This window comes from Primulina eburnea, chromosome 4 (genome assembly GCF_022965805.1).
Source record: "Primulina eburnea isolate SZY01 chromosome 4, ASM2296580v1, whole genome shotgun sequence".
Classification (NCBI taxonomy): Eukaryota; Viridiplantae; Streptophyta; class Magnoliopsida; order Lamiales; family Gesneriaceae; genus Primulina; species Primulina eburnea.
In genome coordinates this window covers 39,074,446-39,096,847 of record NC_133104.1, presented here as the reverse complement: position 1 = coordinate 39,096,847, position 22,402 = coordinate 39,074,446, and the positions used below count along the sequence as shown (strand labels likewise).

The following is a 22,402-nucleotide window of genomic DNA, read 5'->3' as shown; positions in this document are numbered from 1 at the left end:
CCGCTGCGTATTTATTTTAAAAGAGGATCGGGGTGTCACATTTAGTGGTATCAGAGCGGTGTTCTTCGGACCAATGCATATGACTTCGTCTACTTTCAACTGTCCGGGTATGTTTTCTTTGCATCTATCTATTGTTATGTATTGATTGGTGTCTTGTGAGCATTGTAGAGTAGAGGATGCCTCCTAAGCGTAAGGCGTCAGAGGGGGAGGATAGTTCGTCCTCGGGAGTTGTCGACGAGTTCGGCAAGTTACTGAAGGAGCAGGCTAAGGTTCACAGTGAGCAGATCCAGCAGTTGCTTAGACTGCAAGGAGCAGGCCAGGGCAGAGGCCAAGGTAGGGGGCAGGTTGCTCCAGTAGCAGTTGGTTCTGATGCTATCTTTTCTGCGTTTAAGAGGATGGATCCACCCGAGTTTCCAGGCAGCTCCGATCCTTTAGCTGCAGTAGAGTGGGTCAAGGCTTTGGAGGCGATTTTTGATCATCTCCACTATGAGGACAGAGACCGTATCAGTTGTGCTGTTTTCATGTTGGTTAAAGCTGCACGTTTGTGGTGGAATGCGACCAAGGTTGGCATTGATGTTTCTACGTTGAAGTGGTCTGAGTTTACTGAGCTTTTCTACGACAAGTACTTTCCTGATGCACTGCGAGCGAGGAAGGTCACAGAGTTCTTGGAGCTTCGTCAGGGGAGCTTGAATGTGGACGAGTATATTCTCAGGTTCGAGGAGGGTTGCCTTTTTGCTCCGTACATTGCTACCAGTGATAAAGATAAAGGTGCTCACTTCATTCGAGGCCTTAGAGCGGAGATCAGGCGTGATATCAATATGTCCAAGGCTGTGACTTTCAAGGAGATTGTGTCCAAGGCGTTGCTAGCAGAGCAGGACGAGAAGGATATCGCCAGGGAGAGACAGGCGAGGCACCAGGCTAATGTTCAAAGAGGCCAGAGTTCAGGTCAGCGTGGCAGAGATCGATTCAAGGGGAAGGGCAAGGTGGATCAGAGTCCTAGGCCACCGTCAGTGCCAGTTGCTCCGTCTGATTCTGAGAGATCTTTGTGTCCCAAGTGTGGCAGACCTCATCGTGGAGAGTGTAGATTTGACACTCGTTCTTGTTATCGTTGTGGCATGCCAGGCCATATTTCCAGAGATTGTCCTAGGGGAGCTAGCCAGGAGAAGGTGCAGGGTCGTATCTTTTCGATGACTAAGGAAGGTATTAATCGTAATTCTTCTGTAATCTCTAGTTCCATTTTAATTTCAGGCAGAGTAGCTACTACTTTGATTGATACTGGTGCTACTCATTCTTTTATGTCTGAATTGTTTTTGAGATCTTTGGGTATAGTTCCTTCTGTTATTCCCCTTCAGCTTAGTGTTGTTTTGCCTTCGGGAGATGTTTTGTGCCCGACTTCCATAGTGTATGCGTGCCCCGTTCGTTTTGTTGATCGAGAGGTCTTTGCTGATTTGATTGTGATCCCGATGGTTGCCTTTGATGTTATTCTTGGCATGGATTGGCTGTCGACCTATCGTGCTGTTATTGATTGCGTTGCTAAGACGGTGACTTTTGCAGATGATGGCCAGGGAGGAGTTCTCGCCAGCTCAGGTACTTCGCTGGTCCTTCCTTTTATTTCGTGTCTTGATGCTGAGAGGCTATTGTGTAGAGGTTGTGATGTTTTTCTAGCATCTGTTGTGGATATGGATAGACTGATTAAGTTGAATATTGATGATATTGATGTGGTGAGGGAGTTTGCGGATGTGTTTGAGGATGATGTTCCGGGTTTGCCGCCGGATAGAGATGTAGAGTTTGTTATTGATCTTGCTCCAGGTACGGTTCCTATTTCTAAGGCTCCGTATAGGATGGCTCCTACCGAGATGAAAGAGTTGAAGACGCAGTTGCAGGATCTTCTAGATAAGGGTTTCATTCGTCCGAGTTCTTCGCCTTTAGGAGCTCCGGTTCTATTTGTTAAGAAGAAGGACGAGTCTTTGCGTCTGTGTATCGATTACAGAGAGCTCAACAAAGTGACGATCAAGAACAAGTATCCGTTGCCACGGATTGACGATCTATTTGACCAACTCCAGGGTGCCACTGTTTTCTCGAAGATTGATCTTCGGTCTGGCTACTATCAGTTGAAGGTTAGGGAGTCTGATATCCCTAAGACGGCTTTCAGGACCAGGTATGGTCACTTTGAGTTTCTCGTGATGTCTTTTGGTTTGACCAATGCCCCTTCTGTTTTCATGGACCTGATGAACCGTGTGTTCAAGCCGTATTTGGATAGCTTCGTCATTGTCTTTATCGACGATATATTGATCTATTCCAAGACCAGAGAGCTTCATTCAGAGCATCTCAGAGTTGTTCTCCAGTTGCTGAGAGAGCGGAGGTTGTTTGCTAAGTTGAAGAAGTGTGAGTTTTGGCTGGATCAGATTTCTTTTCTAGGCCATGTCGTTTCGAGGGATGGCATTGCTGTTGATCCGATGAAGATAGAGGCGATTCAGAAGTGGCCTATTCCTACGACTGTTTCAGAGGTACGCAGTTTCCTTGGTTTGGCGGGTTATTATCGTCGTTTTATTTCGGATTTTTCCAAGATTGCCCTGCCATTGTCCAATCTGACAAGGAAGACTGTGAAGTTCGAGTGGTCTATAGATTGCCAGAGCGCATTTCAGGAGTTGAAGGATAGATTGACGTCAGCTCCTATTCTCGCATTGCCCAGTGGTTCAGAGGATTTTGTGGTCTTTACCGATGCGTCGAAGAAGGGTCTCGGTGCAGTGTTGATGCAGAGAGGTAAGGTCATTGCCTATGCTTCTCGCCAGTTGAAGGATTATGAGAAGAATTATCCGACGCACGATTTGGAGCTAGCAGCTGTGGTTTTCGCCCTTAAGATTTGGAGACATTATCTGTATGGCGAAAAGTGTGAGATCTTCACAGACCACAAGAGTTTGAAGTATCTGTTCTCGCAGAAAGAGCTCAATATGCGGCAGAGGAGGTGGTTAGAGCTTGTCAAGGATTACGATGTAACTATCAGTTATCACCCAGGGAAGGCGAATGTTGTGGCTGATGCCTTAAGCCGCAAGTCGAGTGTTTCATTGAGTTCTCTGATTCAGAGACCGTTACTGATGGATTTGCAGAGAGAGGATATTGATCTGGTGATTCCAGGCTCCATTGCTCGTCTTTCAGCGTTAGTTATTCGATCTTCATTGACGGACAGGATTCGTAGAGAGCAGTCGACTGATGTTCAGTTGACAGAGTTGAGAGATAGAGCAGAGATTAGAGGTAATTCAGAGTTTGCCTTGAATGGTGATGGTTTGGTGACTTTCAGAGGTCGTATTTGTGTTCCTGTTGGCGATGATATTCGTAGAGATATTCTGACAGAGGCTCATACCGCGCCGTATTCGATTCATCCAGGCAGTACGAAGATGTATCAGGATCTTCGTCGACTCTACTGGTGGCCAGGTATGAAGAAGGATGTTGCCGTGTTCATTTCTCAGTGCCTTACTTGTCAGCAGGTGAAGATTGAGCACCAGAGACCTGCTGGGACATTGTTGTCGTTGCCGATTCCTCAGTGGAAGTGAGAGCATATTACGATGGATTTCGTGACTGGTCTTCCCAGAGTGCGGAGAGGTTTCAATTCTATTTGGGTTATCGTTGATAGATTGACTAAGTCAGCGCACTTTCTTCCAGTCAAGACGACGTATTCGATGAACCAGTATGCCGAGGACTACATAGCAGAGATTGTCAGACTTCATGGTGTCCCTGTGTCGATCGTGTCTGATCGTGACCCCAGATTTACTTCAGAGTTTTGGAAGAGTTTGCACAGAGCTATGGGTTCGCGATTAGCGTTCAGTACAGCCTATCATCCTCAGAGTGATGGTCAGTCAGAGAGAGTCATTCAGATTCTTGAGGATATGCTCAGAGCTTGTACTATAGACTTTCCAGGTAGCTGGGATTCTTTGTTGCCTTTGGCTGAGTTCACTTATAATAATAGCTACCAGGCGACGATTGGCATGGCACCGTATGAGGCACTTTATGGCAGGAAGTGCAGGTCTCCCTTGTATTGGGACGAGGTTGGTGAGAGGAAGATGTTGGGACCAGAGTTGGTCCAGCAGACTGCTGATGTTGTTGCTGTTATCAGAGAAAGGATGAAGACTGCCCAGTCCAGACAGAAGAGCTATGCAGATGTTCGTCGCAGACCTTTGCAGTTCGAGGTTGGCGACCACGTGTTTCTGAAGATAGCACCTCTCAAGGGTGTGATGCGATTTGGCAAGAAGGGCAAGTTGAGTCCTAGATTTATTGGTCCATTCGAGATATTGGACAGAGTTGGCGATCGAGCCTACAGATTAGCCCTACCTCCAAATCTTGACAGAGTTTATAATGTGTTTCACGTTTCGATGCTCAGGAAGTATGTTACAGATCCTTCCCATGTTCTACGCCATGAGCCATTGGACTTGACGCCGAATTTGACATATCAAGAGATTCCGATTCAGATTTTGGATCGCACAGTTAGAGTTCTGAGGAACAAAGAGATCGGCATTGTCAAAGTTCTTTGGAGGAACCATTTGTTAGAGGAGGCTACGTGGGAACCAGAGGATGAGATGAGAGAGAAGTATCCTGAGTTGTTCGTGCCGTGACGTCAATTTCGCGGACGAAATTCCCTTAAGGGGGGGAGATTGTAATAGCCGAGCCCGGTGTACGGTACGATTTAAGTTTCGTTTGTTATTTGGGATATTTGATTAGATGTTCAGAGTTGTATTTTTGGGCTATAGTATTGTTAGTTTTATTGTCTTGAGGTGTTAGTTGATGTTGGTTGTTCGTTTCAGAGTTTCGGATCGATTTTAGTTGCATTGGAGGTGATCTTGGCCGTGACCTTAGTGCACCCGCGGTAGTGCAAGGAGTGCACCCGCGGTCGACTGTTCCAGTTTTTGTGTTGGAGGGCCGTAGCATCACCGCACCCGCGGTGATGCAGTGACCGCACCCGCGGTGTGTAGCGCACCCGCGGCGCTTGCAGTACCGCACCCGCGGTGTCTGTGGTTCAGGATTTTTGTGGACTGCCGAAAGCTCAGCGCACCCGCGGCTTTTGTGTTGGCGCACCCGCGGTGATGAACAGTAGAGGTATGGTCGAGATTTATAGTACCTTTTTGATGGATTTGACTTCATTCTTTCCTCTTTTCATTTCGAAATTCTCTCTATTTCAAGGGTTTTCAGCCATTTCTTTCCTTTCCTATCTTCGATTCAGGCGTTTGTTTGGAATTTCGACTTGAGTTCGACGTTCTCCTTGGTGCTAGGAAGCTTGGGTAAGCTTTTGGTGCGATTCTGTTAAGTTGTAAATTAAGAGTTGTTTAGGTGGGTTGTTTATGTGGATTTATGGATTATTTAGCTTGTAATCTTGGATATTTAGTTGATATTGGTGTTATTTGTGGATTATTTGTTGTAGGTGGTGATCAAGAGCTAAGTTGAGGTGTTTGTTGTGGTTTGTAAGTGGAATTTCATCCTTTTTGCTCACATGATATTATATGTATTGTGTTTTAAAGATTTTAAAGTGATATTCCCTTCAATTGATTCATTGTTATGTATTGATTCCATTGATTATCTATTGGAGGTATTGTATACCTCACTATTGTTAAAAGGGAATACAAGAGAAAATATGAGATTGTGAAAGGACGGCCTTAAATGCTATTCAGAGTTCAAATGTTTTCGGATTGATAAATAAATAGTCAGAGATTGCATGCAATATTAGATGATCATCGCCTATAGGCTTATATCCCTCAGAGTTATCGGTATTTATATCGATTTGGGATACGAGCACCCCAGAGCAGAGATACTATTGATATCAATCCCCAGAGCAAAAGAGAAATACCATCATATTTTTATGCTATTGCTATGTTATTGATATTCAGAGTTTACAGTTCAGAGTTGATGGTATTTATGATTTCAAAGAGATGTTTTACAGAGTTATTGTTCATTGTTATATAAGAGTTCCACTTGCTGAGATTTATTCTCATTCCAGTTATTTTCATGTGATGCAGATCAGAGTTGTGACCCGGGACGTTGACTGTGGATTGGGGGTCATATGCATACACCGTTGGAAGGAGGATTTTGGCATGATCATAGGAATGATGTTTTGTTTTTGTTATGTCATTTAAATGATCATGTATTTATTTTGTAAAGATATTTGATGAAATGTATTTTGAAACTCCTTCCGTATATTTTAAAGAGAAAATTTTATTTCCGCTGCGTATTTATTTTAAAAGAGGATCGGGGTGTCACATGGCTTCGATCTCGAAAAACTCTTCGAACTCCTTCGTCTCTCTCGCTATCGTTTTTCGCCCCTCTTTTCCTATTAAAGCACACACAGAGTTTTATTAGTAAAAAACTCCTTAAAGAATAAGGATCTCATATCTTAAAGATATTAAGATTCCATATATTAAAGATATTATGACTCTCATATCGAATACCAAATCTACAAGAGATCTAGAGATATTAAAAAGGAAACTATATCAAGGAATTTAATTCCTTTCAATCTCATTCAAGCATTTTCCCAAAAAAAGTGGACCGGAGAATCGAACTACAAAAGGCAGCAGAGCACACTACCTAAGACAAAGTTGTGCAGTGAGGTGGTGACAAGATCTTCAAAAATTGTGCTTTTGAAAAAAGAATATGTTCAACACTTTCATCTTCATCCCCAATATTTCAATGATTTTATTGGAAATCCTCTCTTACATAATTTTTTATCATTATCATTAAAGAAACAATTTGATCATTCATTTTTCCGATAATCTCTCGAACTGTTGAGAGAAGACATGTGGTCTCTCTTGTGTTAAGATTGTTTGTGTCCTTGATACGCGCCACAAACTTATTCTCTCTCTTTCCCTTCTCGCAGGTCCAATACAACTTGGATCCAGGCTTCCAACTCCCAAGACAATTCATCCAACTTTGGTACAAGTTCAGTATTCCCATTCTCCAAAGCTCTGTCACTAAACCCCTGCCGTAACCATTGATCAAACTCTTTCAAATACTTTGCATAGATCAATATAATGGATGGAATCACCCCAAAACCCAATCCACATTCTTACGAAACAAAATCCCACAAATTATTTCTCGTAACAGCATTATAACCTCCCACTTTCCTCACCACCCAAAAAAGTTTAAACAAATCCACCGGCTTCTCATTGCCGCAAAAGGATGGAATAGGTGTAATGCACTTTTGTAGAGATTTTTCTTTCACAAAGTTAACAAGAACCTGATCAAACAAACCCCTTAGGCTCTCCTTACATGGACCAAACCTACATTCCTCGACCGGAATCTCGGTATCAAAACTAGCCTCAAAATTTCTCTTTACCATTTCCAACACCACCTTTTAACTCCATCCATCTTTCCATTAACTTTGGTTTTCCGCTTCTCAATAGAATTTTTCTGGGCCTTCTTCTGTCTCCATAGGAATATATAATCCCCAAAATAGATTAATAAATAAATCATAAACACAACTTCAAATGAAGTCAAGATTCAAGAAAACGGTAACCATCAAACAATTCTTTTTTTTTTTATATTGAAAATAATGTAATCAACACAAGATCATACATGCAATCAGTACACACAAATGTGTTGAGACATCGTATTCTCGCACTCAAGACGCAGCGGAAGTTTAAAAATTTTGTTCTTGAGTGTCGTGTGTTTAGAAACATTCATAGGGTGCTTAGAGTCATACCTTTGCGTTTATTACGCTGGGCTCCAAACTATTCTGGTTTAAGATAGGTATAACCATTCTTGTAATTTCTTACGAATGTCCTTCCTTTGATCGTCTAACTAAGTCTATGATCAGATACTGTTTTCCTCGTTTGATTTGCACTAGAAAATCCAAACGATTTGTATCCTCCGAATTTCTAAAATCCGAAGATGGTGTAGCGGCGTCGACGCGGCGGTGGAAGGACACAAGGTGGCCGAAAATTTCTTCACAAGAAACTCATGGTGGTCGAGACTTTGAAGGAGAAAATTGAAGAGGATCTTTGAATAAAGCTTATTTATTTTTTATCTATAATTAGCATAAATAATTATTGATTCTTAATCAATAATTTAAGCAAATCCAATTTGCTTATTTGGGCAAACTTTTCTTCCCAAATTTTGGTGATGACCGTGAGTTTGCTTGAGGGATTGGCTTTTTATTTTTTGTGCAAAATTAGGCTAATAATTATGAGTTCTAGTGGTGTACATATAGAGTGAGACCCAACTCTAATAATTTCATTATATTTATACTCCTATATAATTAATATATAATGTATTTATTGTTGGATAAATGAAGAGAAAAGAAGAGGAAGAGTGAGGAGTTGTAAAGAGAAATGAGATGTCTCAGATGTGGCTTGTCTCACATTGAGAAAATAACCAAATGAAGTCTCCCTAATAAGCTCCAAGTTGAGACAAGGGTTTGGGTCCAAGGCGTACCAGAAGTTTTTAGACAAAGGAAGACGCTAATAGGTTGTGTCTTGGTAAAACACACACACGTCCGCACTCGACTCGGTTCGGTGTGGTGTGGTTTTTGTACGTGTTCAAGACATCCAGAGTAATATTCTCTCACAATCGCAAGACGAAATTTACTTTTACGTTTTGTTATTCTAGATACCACCACCTATCAGGCCCGACGAACGGTCATGGAACCTCTAAAAAGATTATAGTTTAAGGAAACCAACAACAAATTTAGGCACCCAAAGATTATGTCGACTACACCATTTGCTCTAGTTGCTGCTGCTCCCGCACATGGTGAAAAGCCACCCAAATTTTTTGGTGCCTTCTTCAAACGTTAGCAACAGAAAATGCTCTTCTATCTCACCACACTAAGCCTATCTCGATTCCTAAAATAGGTTCCCTCTGTCCTTGCTGCAGACGACACAGACTCACAAAGGAGATCCACACTTGACGCTTGGAATCACATTAACTTTCTCTGTAGAAAGTACATACTCAATGGACTCGATGACACACTATACAATGTCTACTGTTCTGTTAACACTGCCAAGGAACTTTGAGATTCTTTGGAAAAGAAAGACAAAACAGAAGACGCATGAATCAAGAAGTTCGTTGTGGGAAAATTTATGGACTTTAAAATGGTAGACGCCAAATCTGTAATAAGCCAGGTACAAGAAATTAAAATTATTATTCATGACTTATTGGCAAAGGGGATGAATATCAATGAACCATTCCAAGTGGCGGCTATTATTGAGAAATTGCCACCAATGTGAAAAGACTTCAAGAACTACCTTAAGCACAAGCGCAAGGAGTTGAAACTTGAAGATCTAATTGTGAGGCTTCGAATTGAAGAAGATAGTCGAACTTCTGAAACCAAAACACACAAAAGAGCAATGGAGGCCGAAGCCAAGGCAAATCTGACAGAATCTAGCACTAGTCACAAGAGAAAGCGCCCTACAAATGAGAAGAGACGGGGGCAGGCCAAGAAGTTCAAAGGAACTTGCTACAACTGTGGCAAACCAAATCATATGGCCAAGTACTGTCGTATTCCAAAGAAAGACAATAAACATCAGAAACCAAGGCAAGCCAATGTCATCGAAGATAGGAATGTACCAATAGACCTATCACTACTCGATTTTTCTGCCGTTGTGTTTGAAACAAATTTGGTGGATAATCCAAGGGAATTGTGAGTAGATACCGGGTCCACTAGACACATATGTGCTGAAAAGGATATGTTCTCATCCTACACTTCTGTAAGTGATAGAAAATTATTTATGGGAAACTCTACGATGTCTGAGGTCGTAGGAATTGGCAAAGTGGTGTTGAAGATGACTTCGGGCAAAGAGATAACATTGTTGAATGTGCTCCATGTGCCAGACATTCGAAAGAACTTAGTTTCTGGATCTTTGTTGAGTAAGGCTGGCTTTAAACTTGTGTTTGAATCGGACAAATTTGTCCTAAATAAGAATGATGTATTTGTAGGAAAAATGTACCAAGATAATGGTCTCTTTAAGATGAATGTAATGAATGTTACCTACCACGAGGCGAAGAATAAATTTAATGATTCTGTTTACTTCTTTGAAAGTTCTAATTTATGACATGAAATATTAGGACATGTTAACTTCAACACATTACAAAGACTTGCAAACTTAAATGCGCTACCAGCATTTAAAAGAAATCCACGAGATAAGTGTGAGATTTGTGTTGAAGCAAAGATGGCCAAAACTCCATTCCATTCTGTGACAAGAAATATTAAACCACTTGAATTAATTCACACTGACGTATGTGATTTAAAATTTGTACAAACTCGAGGTGAGAAAAAGTATTTCATAACATCCATTGATGATTGCACAAGATACTGTTACGTATATCTATTGAAAAGTAAAGACGAAGCTATAGAAGCTTTCAAAAATTATAAGAATGATGTTGAGAATCAATTGAGTACAACAATCAAAATGATTCGAAGTGATAGAGGTGGAGAGTATGTCGCACCATTTGAAAAATTTTGCACTAACTCTGACATAATTCATCAAACTACGGCACCATACTCACCTCAATCAAATGGAGTTGCAGAACTTAAAAATCGTACTCTTAAGGAAATGATGAATGCGTTGTTGATAAATTCTGGCTTACCTCAAAATTCAAAACCTGTGAGGGGAAGCAATATTATCTGCAAACCACATTCTTAACAAAATACCACACAAAGGAAAAGATGAAAACTCCATATGAATTATGGAAGGGTCGTAAACCATCTTAAAAATACCTAAAAGTGCAGGAGTTTTTGGCTAAATAGAAATACCGAAGCCAAAACAAGTTTTATTGGATGTGCATATAACAGTAGTGCATTTAGGTTTTTGGTGCATAAGTCAACAATTCCTGATATTAATGAAGGAACAATTATGAAATCAAGGAATGCAACATTTTTTGAAACTAACTTTCCTTGTAAGAAAATAAAAGAAGGTTTTATTCAACGATATCTGAATCTACTATTGATTCTAAAGAAATCAATGAAGAACCAAGACGTGGTGAGAGAGCTAGAGTTGAAAAGTCCTTTGGTCCTGACTTTCTGACGTACATGTTAGATTATGAACCAAGAACTATTCAAGAAGCTCTATCCAATCCAGAAGCTCCTTTCTGGAAAGAAGTTGAATGGCTAAGAAACTTTCTAGAAGATATATTCCCTGCTGGAACAAGCCAGTGCCTTCCATTAACATTTATTGCGATAGTCAATCGGCAATAGAAAGAGCACAGAGCAGTATGTACAATGGTAAATCTCGACACATTCGACGAAGACATAATACCATAAGACATTTGATCTCGAATGTGGTTATTTCCGTTGAATATATAAAGTCAAAAGAAACTTAGCGGATACGTTTACTAAAGGAATAAATAAAGATCAAATGTACAAACTGTTAAGAGGAATGAGCTTAAAATCCACAAAATAAAATATTTATAGCGGTAACCCAACCTTGTGAAGTGGAGATCTCATGACCTTGGTTCAATGGGACAACTAAGTTATAAATATTAGTTTGAATACTTGGAATAAGTAAAGGCTCATTCCTACAAAATCTAAGTAGAAAATACCAGCAACATGTGGTGAGGTTAAGTTTTCTTTTAATGATTACAACCTAAGAGGTAGGGTATAGCAGGATACTCTAGTTAGGAGATCACCTATATAAGTGAGAAGTAATGGCCGCTTCAATGAAAAACAGTTATGAATCTAAGATATGGTCCAGGACCGAAATGGACACAACATGAGAACAAGAATATGTTAGAATTATTATTGTATAAATACTATTGACTTGGTTTACATAAACGGTTGACTAGTTCAAGACATCATGTCATTACTCAAGTAGTAAATCCTATAGTAATTACTAAGGAATGTTCAAAGTCAAAAACTACCTATCCTAATGCAATAATAATTCACAAGAGCTTTCAAGTAAATATGCATACATGCATTAATTTCATTTATGTGGGGGATTGTTGGATAAATGAAGAGAAAGGAAGAGGAAGAGTGATGAGTTGTAAAGGGAAATGGGATGTCTCAAATGTAGCTTGTCCCACAGTTGAGAAAATAACCAAATGAACTCTCCCTAATAAGCTCCAAGTTGAGACAAGGGTTTGGGCCCCAAGGGATACCAGAAGTTTTTAGACGGGGGAAAATGCTAATAGGCTGTGTCTCGGTGGAAACGCATACGCGCGCGCGCTCGGATCGGTGCGGTGCGGTTTTTGTACGTGTTCAAGACAACCAGAGTAATATTCTCTCACATTTATTAACCTTTAATAATACATGATATAATAATATCATACACACATATTTTATATCATCTTATAAAATATATACATGAATATGTATATTAAATTAAATAATTTTATTTAATTTATAAACTAACTTCATGGTTAATTTAATTCTAAATTCCTCTAGAATATTTATGAGAATTTGTGCATGTTAGTAGTCACCACTACTAATACAATCATTTAATTAGTAAATTCCAAATTTACAATGAAAAATGATTCAGAACTCATTATAACCTTGATTAGGGGTGTCAATCGGGTCGGTTTCGGGTCAACCCGCGATTTTTTTTTTCCAACCCAAACCCAACCCAAAGCAATCCGAAAGCCTGAAATCTGAACATAAACCCGTTTAACCCGACTGAACCCGTCGAACCCGAATTTTATTTATTTTTTTTAAAAAATAATGAAAATAATTCGAAAAAATAAAAAATAATGAAAATATTTTAATTTAAAAACATAATAACAAAATTTCCGATTTAAATTTGAAAGTTTAAATGTTTAATCGTAGAAAATTAAAGTACATTTACTAAATCAAACAAACAATTGTTAAAAAAATAAAAAAATATCAAAATAAATATTAAATGATAAAAATTTATCATATAAATATACAATATATAAAAATATAGGTAATATTTTCAAAAAAAAAAGTTTTCGGGTCAACTCGCTACCCAACCCGAAACCCGTATAACCTGGCACTAACCCGAACCCGAAAAACACCAACCACAACTTGATTTTTTTCGTGTTGGGTCGTGTTGGGTTGACGGGTCGTGTTGCATTTTTACACCCCTAACCCTGATCGACAATCCGAAAGCGCCGATGTACCAAAGATACAAATCTTGTTCATATAATGAAAGTTGAAAATTTCGAATATCAAAATTTTAATTTACCATATTATGCAGCTGCTAGTTTTAGTGAACTCCTTCAAAAAACAGGCAGTTCCACCCTCCTTCCTTATTTAGCAATCAAGTTAACTTCCATATCTTTCACCCTATGGAATCAGATCATAAACTCCTTTATAATCTTCATGTTTGATCTTCATCAAACTATAGTCGTCAAATTCCAACTCTTTGAAATTTGACTATCTCAACGGGAACACAAAATCCGATACTTGTGTGATCCTCAATTATTCAGGAATACAACTAGTTGTGGGTTCACATCTCCATGTGATTCAGAATAACATTTATTCTTATTCGGGTTACCCTGGTTAACCCCATTCTTTTCATCAATTCTTTGATCAAGAATGTTAGAACTCAGTTCTGATTGCACCCATCGGATAATGTTAAGAGCGTCTAGTAGCATCGCCTCATGATCCTACAAACGAAATCTTGAATTGCGCATAGAAACAAAACGAACCGTATCATTGATAGTGTTTGCAAGAACCTTTAGTCATGGTTTGCGTACAATACGGTCCCTTCAACACATATATCCCGGTCGAATTTGCAACCATTGGTATATCGAGAGTTGCATATGAATTCGACAACGATGCAATTTATCTTTGAGCACTAATAGTGGCATGATATGTGTAACTCGGAAAACACTTTTCCCTAAAGCACATTTCTTGTTCTGGCCAGAGAGTCCTTGCACTATTAACTCATCAGATCACATATGATATCTTCACCCATAGGCAAACGGTGAATCCCCGACTAAATGCACTCGCTCTTACGTATTTTGAAACTACACCCAACCTCGTCACCTGATGACCCTCGATGGAGTCGGTAAACGAATCAAAGTGCATACTAGTACGTATAGCCCCTACATTGTCCCGGGTCAAAGGACTAATGGTATACAACCATAATTGCGGACTATTCCACTCGATAAGTGAGAACCACTTGGACAGTCCGAGGGAGGGTTGTCCAGTGCATCATCACATAATCACCTATCTGTGTTAATGGACATCTCCATGCTCTTGCCAATGAAACATGACGTTTACATCAAAGATGCTAGCCTCAAACTCGAGCGACCTTTATCCTTGTTTTAGGTAGCTGATTCGACTAGGAACCTGTTTAGAATATACGATACACTTCCTAATGAGTTTCATGATCTTACGTTGCAACGCAGACGTCCTGACACCTCTTATATATATTAAAAGACTTTATCTATGCAGCTTGCATGTGTATACAGATAAAGTATAATATCATAATCAAATAAAATCGTAAAATATTATTAAAATAAAGATTTTTTTACTTTAGAGTTAATAAAACTCGAGCCCTAAGTTGGCTTGTCGGACACCTACTCCAACAGAATGCTATCATCCGCCTGTCAAAGTTGGAAACTTTTACCTTGTTTTGGTGTTGAACGGCAATGGATACAGGGCTGCTCTGTGTACGCGACGTGATGCAGGAAAAAAATATACATTAAGATTAATGGGAGGCTAATTTCAGGTGTTTTGGGTAATGATACCCCTATAAGGGCCCGGGTCATGGAGGACCCGGGAAGTTTCATTGAGTAGCCCATATAGAAACCGGGAGGGCGATTGTTACCCACGCGACTGGGCGCTTCATGCATGACCGGGTATTTACTTACCTCCCGGGCAACTAGGGACCGGGCTTTCATGCTAAAGCCGAGGGCTCAATACTCGAGTAACTTACTTAGAGGATCTTATAGATTGTAGGGAAGAAAGCGACTGGGCGGGAAGTCAACGTCTTTCGCCTGAACGTATCCCCGAAAATATGGAGAAGAAAGGGACTGGACATGCAGTCAACGCCCCTTATTCTTGGAGTACCCACGAAGCTATCGGGTAGAAAGGGACCCGACAGGCCGTCAGCGTCCGAGGGTACAAGTAGTAGGTGAGCACGCGCATCAAGGTAACCCTAGCTTCTCTTCAAATAGCAGGTATCGTTGACATTTTACAGGTCCGAAATTTCTTCACTCTCAAGCATCCATACATATTGCTTTAAGTTTCTCTCTCGAAAAACCTGCTGACTTAAGCATCGGAGTGGTCACGCCGGACACCCCTCCGGCGCCCATTCACGAGTTCCTTTCATTGTTTGCAGGTCACGATCGAAGCCATCTACCTTGCTCATTTTCCTAAACAACACTATAAATTCTTGATTTGACCCGGTGGAGCACCCGACCCGGCTCATCCATTTTACCCGGATCATAGCATTGGCGCCGTCTGTGGGAACTTGAGACTAAGGCGTTGATATGGCTCACACGAGGAAAACTAACCAGAACACTTCCCGGGTCCAGGGAGTTGACGCGAATCATTCAAGACAAGAGGACGCTCCTCCCGATCTTATCACTATGACTCCAGCGGAGTTTGACAAACGCATTAATGAAGCCGTAGAGAGAGCTATGGCTAGGCGGGAAGCTTCCCACCATGATATACCACTCGAGAAGGAACCAGAAAAAGAGCAGGAGCAGCAGCAGGAATTGAGGGAGGAGGAGAAGAGGGGAGAAGTGGAGGAATCCTTTGCTGGTTCTAAGTCACCAACGATAGTCGAGGAGATGCAGGAGTTAAAACAGAAAATGAAAGTCTTGGAAGGACAGCTGGAAAATCGTGGAACTTCTCGAGCGTCTGTCAAAGGACGCCCGTTTGCTGAGGCTATCATCCGGGAACCTCTTCCTGGAAACTTTAAATCTGCTAAAGTAAGGGCGTATGATGAAAACGAGGACCCGGAAGAACACTTGGCCAGGTTCGAGAATATGGCTATGCTGCACTGTTACACTGATAGGATCAAGTGTAAAGTGTTTTTGACCACGCTGGTGGACTAAGCTCAGAGATGGTTTGATGGATTGGCTCCATTGAGTATTAAATCATTTGAGGATTTTCAGAAAGCCTTCTTACACCATTTCAGCAGCAGTAAGAAGTATAAGAAAACTGCTTTCAGTTTGTTCGAAGTGAGACAGGGGCCGGAGGAAAGTTTGAGGATGTATATCAAGAGGTTTAACAAAGTGGCTTTGGATGTGCCAACTTGTGCTGCAGAGACAAAAACTACTGCCTTCACTCAAGGCCTAAAAGAGAGTGAGTTTTTCAAGTCATTAACGAAAAAAGTGCCTGAAGATTTTGAGGATTTGCTGTCTCGGGCAGAGAAGTATATCAATATGGAAGAAGCCCAGAAACAAAAGAGGGAAGCCATCAGGAAGGAAAGAGGGGACCGGGCACCTAAGCCCGAGGAGAGGGGACCACGGCGGGGTAATCCAGGACACTTTTCCCCGCATGTGCCTTTGAAAATTATCCGTGAAAGAGAAGTGCAGGAATGCAGTAGGGATCCGGTTCCCAGTCATCAGCTGTCCCAACCCGGGAAAAGTGGATTTTGCACCAGGCATGGTGTGTGTCAGCAAAGCACCGAGAATTGTAAAGCTTTGAAAAGAAGTTATGTCCCACCCACCAATCAGGGGCACGACAAGTACACCAAAAGGTCGAGAGGTCCACCTTGGACCCCCCGGCCACCAGTATCTCATGCTCGAGTAGACTCAAGAAACAACCCGGGAAACCATATGGGTAGGAGGAGGGAGCCAGAACCTGAGAAGAGGAGCCCTTCGTCCCCTGTTGCTGGATTGATTAAGATGATATCGGGAGGATCCACCGATGGAGATTCAAATCGGGCCAGGAAATCAAGAAGTAGGCGGGAGTGTCTGGAGGTGGAAGGATCTAGGAGGAACGAGGCCGTGATCAGCTTTGGCCCGGAGGACCTGAAGGGAATAAACATGCCCCACAATGACGCTTTGGTTATCCAAGCCCGGGTGGCCAATTACGACATTCTGAGAGTCTTCGTGGATTCCGGCAGTTCAGTCAATGTGATTTTCAAAGATGCCTTAGTGCAGATGGATTTGCAAGGGTTTAAGTTGGAAACTGTGGAGACTGCCCTTTTTGGTTTTGCTGGACATGCAGTTTATCCGGAGGGAGAAATTGTTCTGCCACTCACTCTAGGCTCCCGGGACATCAAGAAAACAGTCATGACCACCTTCACAGTGGTGGACTCCCCATCATCTTACAATATCATTCTGGGGAGGCCGGCCATGAATGAGTTGAGGGCAGTTGCATCTACTTATCATCAAAAAATCAAATTTCCAGTGGGAAGCCAGGTGGGAGAAGTTCGTGGAGATCAACCCTCTTCCCGAAAATGTTATGTGGAAGGTATCCGGGCAGATTAGGGCAAGTCGAAAAAGGAGGGGAATAAACCCAGGGTGGAGGAAGTTTGGAAGGGTGGAGTGGAGAAAGGAGAAGTTCACTTCGTGGCAGAGGAAGAGCAGGAAGCTGTGGAGATAGGACCAGGCCAACAGATCCGGGTGGCCCGAGACCTCGATGTATCCACCCGGGTCAGTTTACTTAAATGTTTAAAGACTAATATTCATGTGTTTGCCTGGTCCCAGCAGGAACTAACAGGGATTTCACCCCTGATATCTGAGCATCAATTAAACATTCTCCCGGGAGCTCACCCGATCAAACAGAAGAAGAGACACTTTGGTCCCGAGAAAGACAAAGTTATTGATGAACAGGTGAAAGAGCTGCTGCAAGCCGGCCACATCCGGGAGATACAATTTCCTACATGGCTCTCAAATGTGGTGCTGGTACCCAAAGCTGCCGGGAAATGGAGGATGTGTGTTGATTTTCGAGACCTCAATAAAGCTTGTCCAAAGGATCATTACCCATTGCCCCGGATTGACCAGTTGGTGGATTCCACCTCAGGCTTCGAGCTGCTCAGTTTCATGGATGCTTATCAGGGATATCATCAAATTCCCTTAGCAAAAAATGATCAAGACAAGGCCAGTTTCATCACCTCGGGAGGTACATTTTGTTATGTTGTGATGCCTTTCGGGTTGAAAAATGCAGGGGCCACATATCAGCGTTTAATGGATAAAGTCTTTGAGAAGCAGCTGGGAAGGAATCTGGAGGTTTATGTGGATGATATTTTGGGAAAGTCAAAAGAGGTGATGAATTTTATTGCTGATTTGGAAGAAACCTTTACCACTCTGACATCTTATGGAGTCAAGCTCAATCCTGCTAAATGTATTTTCGGAGTCAAGAGTGGTAAGTTCTTGGGCTTTATAGTGACAGAGCGGGGGATCGAGGTCAACCAAGAAAAAGTGAAGTCCGTCTTATGTATGCCTTCTCCCCGATCTGTCAAAGAAGTGCAGATGTTGACCGGGAGGATTGCCTCTCTATCTCGGTTTATATCTCGGTCAGCCCACAGAAGTTATCCTTTCTTTCAGGTTCTCAGAAAAGCCCAAAAGTTCGGATGGGATGACAAGTGCGAGCAGGCTTTCCAAGATCTTAAAAAACATCTAGCCGAGCTTCCAGTTCTGGTAAAGCCTGAGCCCGGGGATAAATTGTTTGTATATTTATCCACTACTGAATATGCTGTCAGCTCTGTCTTAATAAAGGAAGAAGGCTCGGATCAAAAGCCTGTCTATTATGTCAGTCACGCCCTAAGAGGTCCCGAGCTGCGGTATAGTGAAGTGGAGAAGATGGCCCTGGCTTTAGTTGTGACTGCCCGGAAATTGCGGCCTTATTTTCTATCACATCCTATTATCGTTCTTACTAACAGCCCGCTTGGAAGAATTATGACTCACTCTGAAGTATCCGGACGGATGATCAAATGGAATGTGGAATTGGGGGAATACGATATTGAGTATAAGCCCCGGTTGGCCATAAAAGCGCAGGCTTTATCCGATTTCCTATCTGAGATGATTCAACCTGCTGAGGAAGAGAGATGGAGGGTGTTTGTAGATGGGGCTTCTTGCCTGGTTGGATGTGGAGTCGGAGTCGTGATAATCTCCCCATCGGGAGAAAAGATTAAATTGGCAGTCAAAATTGGTTCCCGGGTAACAAATAATGAAGCAGAATATGAGGCTGTTCTAGCCGGCATCCGAGCTGCCCGAGAAATTGGAGCGGCTAGGATTATATTGTATTCCGATTCACAGTTGATTACTCAGCAGATCAAGGGCGTGTATGAGGTCAAGGACGACAAAATGCTCAAATATTTGCATCTCATCAAAGCCCAGGCAGTCGTATTTGTGTATTGGAGCATCGAACAAATACCCCGAGAAGAAAATGGAGAGGCTGATGCCCTAGCAAAAAATGGCTGCTTCTTTGTCGGAAGACAGCACCCGGGAGGTTTTATTTGTTTGCCGAGCAGTTTTAACTATTGAAGAAGAAGAAATGTTGACAATACCCGAGGATTCTTGGATGACCCCTCTGATCAAATTCATCCGGGACAATGAATTGCCCGAGGAGAGAGCTCGAGCACAGAAAATAAAAAGACAAGCCCCCAGGTTTGTTCTCTTAAATAATATCTTATACAGGAGATCATTCCAGGGACCATTGTTGAAGTGTTTGAGCGGGAAGGAAGAGATTTATGTTCTTCAAGAGATTCATGAAGGATGCTGTTGTGAGCATTTGGGGGGAACATCTTTAGCTCAGAAAGCGATGCTAGCCGGGTTCTGGTGGCCGACTCTTCACCATGATTCGGCTCGAGTGGTCCGGACTTGTGAAAGCTGTCAACATCATTCCAACTTTCAGCACAGCCCAGCCACTCCTATGAAGCCTATTTGGGCATCTTGTCCTTTTGATCAGTGGGGTATGGATATAGTCGGCCCATTTCCAGTTGCTCGGGTTCAGAAAAAATTCCTGTTGGTGGCTGTGGATTATTTCTCCAAATGGGTGGAAGCCGAGCCCTTGGCTAAAATCACCGAGCAATAGGTTTTGAAATTCTTATGGAAGAATATAGTATGTCGCTTCGGCATACCCCGGCGATTGATCTCGGATAATGGGAGACAGTTTCAAGGAAAAGAAATAACGTCTTGGTGCCAGGAAATGAAGATCACCCAGTCCTTCACTTCTGTTGCGTACCCTCAGGCCAATGGGCAGACAGAAGTTGTAAACAGAATCATTATGCAGGCTTTAAAGACCAGACTGCAAGGCAAAGGAAAGGACTGGGTAGAAGAATTACCCAGTGTACTATGGGCATACAGGACTACTCCTCGGGCACCTACTCAAGAAACTCCGTTCAGCTTGGTGTATGGATCCGAGGCCATCTTTCCTGTTGAGATCGGTCAAACATCTGCCCGGGTAGAATCTTACCCGAGCAACAATGAGGATAGCCGTGCATTGGAACTGGATCTATTAGAAGAAAAGAGGGACCAAGCCATGATCCGGATGGAGGCATATCGAAACCGGGTCATGAAATCCTACAACAAAAGGGTCCAAGTTCGAGACTTGCAGATAGGGGACATGGTGATGAAGAAGGTTAATCCAGCTGGAGACGTGGGCAAACTCGAAGCTCGATGGGAGGGGCCTTACAAAATCATTAGGAGAGTCAGTTCAGGATCTTTTTACCTGGAGGATGCTCAGGGTAAACTTCTTAAGAGACCTTGGAATGTACTTCATTTGAAGAAATATTATGCTTAGCCAATGAACAGATGTAATTTTCACTTTGAAGAAATAATAAAGGATCGTTTTCCTCATACTTTTGCCTACTATAAGTGATATTGCGTAAAACCAAGGAGACATAAGCCCAGGGTACTACTCCCTGGCTCGGGGCTCCGTACCTCGACCATTCCAAAGTCCCGGGACCTGTTCCCCGGCCTAAGGTTCCGCACCTTAGTGTTACATAAGCCCAGGGTACTACTCCCTGGCTCGGGGCTCCGTACCTCGACCATTCCAAAGTCCCGGGACCTGTTCCCCGGCCTAAGGTTCCGCACCTTAGTGTTACATAAGCCCAGGGTACTACTCCCTGGCTCGGGGCTCCGTACCTCGACCATTCCAAAGTCCCGGGACCTGTTCCCCGGCCTAAGGTTCCGCACCTTAGTCTTACATAAGCCCAGGGTACTACTCCCTGACTCGGGGCTCAGTACCTCGACCATTCCAAAGTCCCGGGACCTGTTCCCCGGCCTAAGGTTCCGCACCTTAGTCTTACATAAGCCCAGGGTACTACTCCCTGGCTCGGGGCTCCGTACCTCGACCATTCCCAAGTCTCGGGACCTGTTCCCCGGCCTAAGGTTCCGCACCTTAGCTCTTCATAAACCCAGGGCACTACATCCTGTTAAGCGTCTGTTCGTTTCAAGCATTTACATCACAGATATCCATTTAAACTGTGGAAGGCTAACACCCGTTCACATAATTTGGTATCTTGGTTAGTTCTCAACACTTGTAAAATTGTGAGATTTGCTAGAACAAGAATATCCTGATCATAGAAGGATCAAATGCTGAATTTTTATAAATATTGCGAAGAAGGATAAAAGGAAAGAAAAAATCGCATTACTACGAAGCCCAAAGACAGAGAATGAACTTAAAAATAAAAAGATTACAAGCCTATTCTATATCCACAGGGCTGGTTTCTGGCTTTTTCTCCTCCTCTGTCGGCTTCTCTATTTGCTCTGCTTCCCCCTCTCCAGGTTTTTCTTCTTCCTCCCCTTCCTCCTCTTCGGATGTACCTTCATTGTCTCCCACCCCGGCTCCTGCAAGGGATGCAATGGCTAGCCCGAATTCTGGAAAGTTGGCTCTATCCTTGGGGATAAGCTCGGCTTCCTGGAATTGTTGAAGGCATCTTTTGAAGCCGGTCTTAAAGAAAGGATAAGCTCGATCCTCAACGGCCGCCTTGAATTCTGAGGATTCCAGGAAGGAAGTCCGCAGTTGCTCTTTTTGGCGCTCAGACTCGGCTAGAGCCTTCTTTGCTCTTTCAGCCCGGGACATTTGTTCTTCTATGGCATCTATCAGGGAGGCGTTCTTGCGATCAATAATCGATTGATGCCTTTGAAGAGTTTCCTCTCTGATATGACTTTCATTTAATTCTTCCCGGGCTTTGGCCAGCTTTGCCTGAGCAGTCTCCACAGAGCCTTGAAGGGTTGCCACTGTCTCTGAATGGAATCCCTTCAATTGAGCAAGCTCCGCTTGAATAAGCTCGTGCGTCTCTTGGAAGACCCGGAGTTGGGGAGCCTGGTGGTTGGCTAAGGAGGACACCTCTTCATAGGCTGACATTAACATATGTGCACCCTATTTTTCAAAGAGAAGTTCAAGCCATCTAGGCATCGAGGGGTCGGCGGCATGCTCTTCAGGAAGGCCTGATCAGTAGGAAGGAGCATTTGCTTGAGAAAGTCTGGCCCGACCCGGGAGGCTCCTTCAGCGGAGAAGACAGACCCGCTGGGCTGCGAAGGGAGGAGGGGCCCTGGCAAGGGCCCTTGGAAAGATTCTGGAAGAAGCTCCTGGGAGGACTCCTGGGAGGGCTTATGGAGG

General features: G+C 42.7%; 1 protein-coding gene across 1 annotated transcript; it reads left to right on the top strand.

The window, feature by feature from the left end:
* Positions 1–15,369: 15,369 nt before the first annotated feature.
* On the top strand, positions 15,370–19,870 carry LOC140830287 (uncharacterized). The gene is made up of 4 exons (XM_073193570.1): positions 15,370–15,930; positions 16,000–17,253; positions 17,323–19,263; positions 19,487–19,870. Exons 1-4 carry the CDS (start codon positions 15,370–15,372, stop codon positions 19,868–19,870), a joined length of 4,140 nt encoding a protein of 1,379 aa, XP_073049671.1.
* Positions 19,871–22,402: the final 2,532 nt, after the last annotated feature.